The sequence below is a fragment of the Eschrichtius robustus genome, chromosome 12, assembly GCF_028021215.1.
Source record: "Eschrichtius robustus isolate mEscRob2 chromosome 12, mEscRob2.pri, whole genome shotgun sequence".
NCBI classification, from domain to species: Eukaryota; Metazoa; Chordata; class Mammalia; order Artiodactyla; family Eschrichtiidae; genus Eschrichtius; species Eschrichtius robustus.
This window is the reverse complement of record NC_090835.1, coordinates 66,650,550-66,656,549: the sequence shown is the minus strand read 5'-3', so window position 1 is coordinate 66,656,549 and position 6,000 is coordinate 66,650,550. Positions and strand designations below refer to the sequence as shown.

The window sequence follows — 6,000 nt, the reverse complement described above, 5'->3', positions numbered from 1 at the left end:
TCATTGGTGCCAAAATTTCATCACGTCTTGCTTACGATTGGAACATCATTTTGCCATGAGTCTCTGGTTAGTTATCTCTAAAAAATAAGGAACAAGGGTAAAAGCAAAATAGAACAACTAATCTTCCATTTCAATATGCATCATTGACTTATTCTTTTGTAAACTAAGTTAAAGTTGAAGGGGAACTAGGGCAAGAGTCAGGCTTAGCATACTTGAAGCTGAAATTCCTCAGTTACAACAGGATCTCATGCACTTTTGATGAGATGTCAGGATTCATTTAAATATCATACAGCCAATTCTGAGTTGTGATTATGATTCCTACAATCACCGATTATTCTGGAGCAGGGGTCCAAACCCTGGGTGATTCCCATCTTCAGAGGAAAAACACCACCCAGGGCTAAAACAGAATGAGAAGTGACTCTGATGTTGGTTACCAGGTGTAGAAACTAAGTGCAGAAGCGGAGTGAAAGCTCCCTGGGGATGGCCTGAGGCTGCTTCCCCGAGCAGCCTAGAGTCAGCACATCACTTGCCCTCTCCTCTAACTTCACTCACCAGTGGTGTAGCTGTGAAGGTGTCTCCTTCATGAGAAGGAGACTTCATGAGAATGGGGTCCAAGTCTTTATCTTGATGTCTCCTAGAGCTTAGAATAGTTCCTGTCACTCAACAGGGGTTTATTAAAATGAATAAATGGAATTTCTAGTGACTTTTTTTTTAAGCACAAGGCATAAGAGCAGACAAATAGACTTCTGGCTGGTCTTGACAGCTGAATCTGTTTAATCACTTACATGTTTCTTAGCAATATTTTGTGGAGGTGTCTATTTTTTTTCCCTCAAATTTGTTTTACATGTCAGGAAGAGAGACTACTTGTTCTATACTGTTTGTTTTAAAAACAATACTTTAAGATTCTCTTGGCTGGAAGGTATTGCAGTAATATCTGTTTAGTCAGAAGGGTGAAGGATGCCCTACTTCAGCCATCAATAATGCCAGATTTTAAAGATAATTTTGAATTATATTTGTCTGTTGCAAAGTTCAACAAACTTTACTTTCTTTTGGGAATAGATTATTCAACAGAACAGTTTGTGTTCCTTAATAGGAGAGAGATCATTAAAAGTTTATGTTTATAAAATGCTTCAGGGTCTTAGGCAGACCCTAGATGGCCTTCTTATCTATGGAAAAGAGTAGTTGTAACTGGAGGCTAGACTCTCCCCTTCTCCCACCCCCAATCCTGTGTCAGTAACTCACTTGGTCTTAATCATCCAAGACTGAGGCCTATTTTTTGACCAGGTGCCATCATTTTCTATTCCAGTGAGGATGGTTTCTATAGAAATTGTTCTAAATACATGTGCTCTTTGAGTATATATGCAGTTACTAAGCAGATGGCTGAAGCATGCTATTATAATGCATGACTGTTCTGCTTTTTGTTAAGTAAAAATTGTCTTCTATCAATATAAGGAATAGTCTATAATGCCAACAATTACTAAGAAAACAAGGGAAAGAAAATGAGTACAGAAAAGTTCCCAATAAGACACAGAACAAAATAGCAAAATAATGGATTAATTTCATTGGTCCTCATTGTAAAATGACTCAAGGAAGAAATCAAGTAGGACAAAGGATAGGGGCTGAAGTATTTTCTCTCCCAAATCTGACTGTACCAACATGTGTGAATATTGCTTTATGTTTGGGGGAGGGAATGAGAAAAAAGATCAGAGGGAGAAGGACAGAATGAGATATAGGAAAAGAGCTTCCTTATTGTTTGAATCTGCTTAGAATAAACTGATTGAACCACTGACAAGGGATGGATCATGGAGATGAGTGTGGTCTCTAGGATTTGTTAAGGCTCCCCTATTCAGTAAGGAATAGGAATTAGGATTATATATATATATATATATATATATATATATATATATATATGCAATACATGTATTTATGTAATTATATAAAATCTTTGTTCCTATTCCCTACTGAATAGCATCAAAACACCTTAATTCAAGATCTCTGATGATCTACAAAGGGGAGGAGAGATGAATCTGAATGTAGAAAGTAGAATAGTGGTTACCAGGGATTGGGGGTGGGGGTAGGGAATGGGGAGTTATTGTTTAATGGGAACGGAGTTTCAGTTTGACAAAATGAAAAAAGTTCTGTGGATGGATAGTGGTGATGGTTGCACAGCAATGTAAATGTAATGCTACTCACTAAACTGTACACTTAAAAATAATTAAAATGGTAAATTAAAAAAAACTCATGACCTAGACTGAACCTACTTTTCTAGTCTTATTTGCCTTTATTCTCATGTATGTTATTTACCAAACTGAGTAACAATAGTGCTCACAGGTGTAACATTTATTAAGTATTTGCCTGACACAGAGCTTTACATGCTGAATTTAATTGTAATTTTCATGAGAACCCTGTGAAATAAATACTATTCTGATCCACATTTCGCTGGTGGGGGACTGAGCCTTCGAGAGGTCCTGTAACCCCGGCTTGGCCCCAGGTCCCACAGCCAGTGGGTGATCTGACTCCCTGGTTCCCTGCTCTGTGGGTACCCCTGCTGCTTACTGCCGTTCTGATAGGTGCCTTCACCTGAGCTTTTCTCTCTGCCTGAAATAGGGCTACTCTATCTCACCTTCAGAGGTCCTATTCCCCTACTCTTCTAAGTGAGTCCAAATGCCACTTTATCCTTGAATTACTTACCCCAGGTGACCATGATCTCACAACCCTCCAAAAATTCCTCTAAGTCTTTGCTACTCGGAGTGTCACAGACCAGCAGCTGGGCACCACTGGGAGCTTGTGGGAAATGTTGAATCTGAGGCCATACCCAAGATCTCCTCAATCAAAAACTGCATTTAAAAAAATTATTTTATGCATTTAAGAAAAATTATTTATAGTTGATTTACAATATTGTGTTAATTTCTGCTGTACAACAAAGTGATTCAGTTATACATGTATATCAATACATTCTTTTTCAGATTCTTTTCCATTATGGTTTATCACAGGATATTTAAGAAACTGCATTTTAAGATCTCCAAGTGGCTTATGTATAAACTTTGAGAACTGCAGGATGGGAATTTTTCTCTTCTTTTTTGCTTTGCATCTCTGTATTTGTACACCTGTTTTATATTCCCAATTGGACTGTAAGCTCTTTGAGGGCAGGAGGGTATTATAGTCTCTTGAATATCCATAAATATACATAGCATAGAAGAAGGCACATCATTTGTTCTCTGATGTAACACAGCACTCACATTAAAAAATTTAGATCATTTACTAGGTCGAAAAGTACTGGGTTATTTGGAAGAGTTTTTCCCAGTGTGCTAAAAGTATCACTTTTGACAATTGGTTCACTTGTAATGTTTCCAAGAATTCAGGCTTCTGATAATGGTGAAAATGTTAAGAGGTATAATCTAGGTCCCTAAAATAAAACCTTCATTCCTTCCCAGAGCCTTTGGTCTATAACCAGCCCTTGTGACACAACATCTTTCATCACCAAAGCACAAATATAGATATTACAGATTTGGAGAAAAATCAACACTTAGAAAATAGAAGTGCGAAAGCTGAAGACTCCAATCAATTTCACATGTAAAGCTTTGACGTTTGTCTATAGTCAGGAAACTCACTGTCTTCCAGGAACATTGGAATGGAATTTTGTTTTGACATATATTTGATTCCAAGCTCTATTTTAGAGCAAATTTAGTTAATAGCAAAACTTCAGTCACTAGAGACACTCCTGTACCATTACTCGCTAGGTACATGCCAAGGACCACTAATTAAAGCTATTGACTTTTGAAGGGATCGCCGTGTGTTTTCTCATTCTTTATTTAGACCCAGTGTTTGCATGTATTTTTACTTCTAAATGTTCCCAGTGAGTATGACCAACTGATTGCTGGGATTGTCAGCTGTGGGGATCCTTCGATCAGCTTCTTGTTGCTGTACAATCTGGCTTCTCTGTTCTTTTTGCAGAATGTTTAATTGGACTACATGCATGAAAAGAAAAGAGGGGAAACACATATAGGTGGTAATTCTTTTTTTACTTCTACTGGCTCCATTTCAGCAGTCAATCTGACCTCTCCTGAAGTTCCAAATCTAAAAATTGTCTGAACATAAATCTACTCTTTGGAGCTGACAAAACCATTTCGTTCAGGGAGGATTCCTCGTTACCTCTTTTTTAGAATTCTTTTTTTTCCCTGCGAGTGTGTGTGTTGTTTCAGGGAGTGGCTCCCTTCCCACCTCACTCATTGGTTTGCTCACGCCCTTATGGGATGAATCAATGCTTCCAGAAAGCCGGGGGCTTCCGAGGGACTGCGGGAACAATTACTTCCAAATGAACTCGTGCATCTTAGCAGGGAGCATTCAGACCACACCCCAGGTAAAAGGAAGTCTTTCCTTCATGATTCTGAGAACTTTGAAAGGCTATGCACTGTGGTGTTTGCTGCAAGAAGGTTTGAGGGAGAGATGCCCGGGTGTAGATAAATTTGACTATATCAAAACGAAATGTTATAGACAGTTAGTGGAAAGGATGAGCAGATAAAGGCAAAACTGCTTACTGGCAACCAAAGAAGATGCTCAGGACAGTCCTTGGCGCAGTGTGAGTGATGAGAGACACCCTGTCATGTCTCTTCTCAACAAGAAGCTAGTGGCCATCTGTGAGTGTGGGTGTCAACGTCAGAAGGAAGAGAACTTTTAGGGAAATAGAATAAAGGAAGGCACTGGAGCCCGAAACTGAGCAAAGGAGCAGTGAGCCTGCATGGCACAGGGGGAAAACAATTTCTTAAATTATTAGTCGAGTGGCCGGTGAGAAGGTGACAGTCTCAGAGTTTCGAGCACTTGAAACTATACTTAGGAAAAGCTTTTCATCCTTTCAGCTCTAATTTCTATTATTAAACTAGTTTCTCAAGGATAGGAACTAAAATGTGTTTTTAAACAACACTGACAATGGAAAGTGTTAACTGGCATTTAACCAATGCAATGATATTAACATGCATCTGGTTCTGCTTTGTGTGGAAAATGATTTTTCATCACCATAGCAATTCATTTCTGGGCTCCATTGGAACTGGGCTATGGTATGCAGTAAACAGCAAAATTTTTCTTTTTCTTTCCTGAATAACGGATTCAGCAGTCCACCGGCTAACACGGGGCTTGTCATCTAAATGTTGTATAGTGTAGCTAGTATAATTTCAAATCCTTTTCCAACTAAATTTTGTGCAAAGAATTCTGTACATCCTTGGTAGGATAAGAGGATGCTAGGTAAAAGTGATGAAAAGAGCACCATGCTAACAATGTACTCCCAGCTTAAAAGTGAATACCAAACCATTGCCCTTTTTGTGGTTAATCTGAGGTTATGTGTGTGGATAGGAATTTATCCCTGATCTTGTTCTCTGACAGTAAACTAGGAAGATAAAAATTCTTTAGTACTGTTGGATTTTCCATGTTTATGTTATTCTTGATGACATTATATGTTGGCTCAACTAAAATTAAAAACAAACTGTTCCCCTTACCTAGTGAAGACATTTTATGCAGGCTATGGATGTTCCTGTAAGAAAATATAACAATAAAGAAGGAAACAATTTTACTTATTTTCAGTTGCTTTCATTGTCAACATGTGGTTATGTTTAGAAATTCCTTTGAGGGTATGTTCTAAAAGCACACCTTATTCATTGAAGCATCCATTTTTATTCATACTTTGTTTCAATTTTATTCACTAAAATTGTAACTATTAACCTTTAAAAAGTCAATAGTTTACAATGTATCAGTAGTGACGATCTATTTGTATTTTAGAGACTTTAGTAGCAAGCTAAAGTAAAGAAGTAAATTTTTGGAGAAATAAATCTTGGTCACTGTATATGCTTCAGAAGGCAAAGCCACTTACTGTTAATAATAGTAACATGTATTTTGTAACCACAGGGCACTTATACTGAAGTGCATACGTCAGTATTTAATTTCATCTGGATAGAACATAAGATAGACCTGTAGTCATCATGTGGGGAGATGAGGGCAGGCCTATAGCAC

The 6,000-nt window shown here is 37.9% G+C and overlaps 1 protein-coding gene across 1 annotated transcript in view; it reads left to right on the top strand.

The window, feature by feature from the left end:
- Window positions 1-4,261: 4,261 nt before the first annotated feature.
- MLIP (muscular LMNA interacting protein) overlaps window positions 4,262-6,000 on the top strand; it is a 171,768-nt gene continuing 170,029 nt past the window's right edge. Inside the window, exon 1 of the mRNA XM_068559179.1 lies at window positions 4,262-4,360. Within this exon, the coding sequence (XP_068415280.1) occupies window positions 4,262-4,360 (99 nt within the window). The remainder of the gene's footprint in view (window positions 4,361-6,000) is intronic.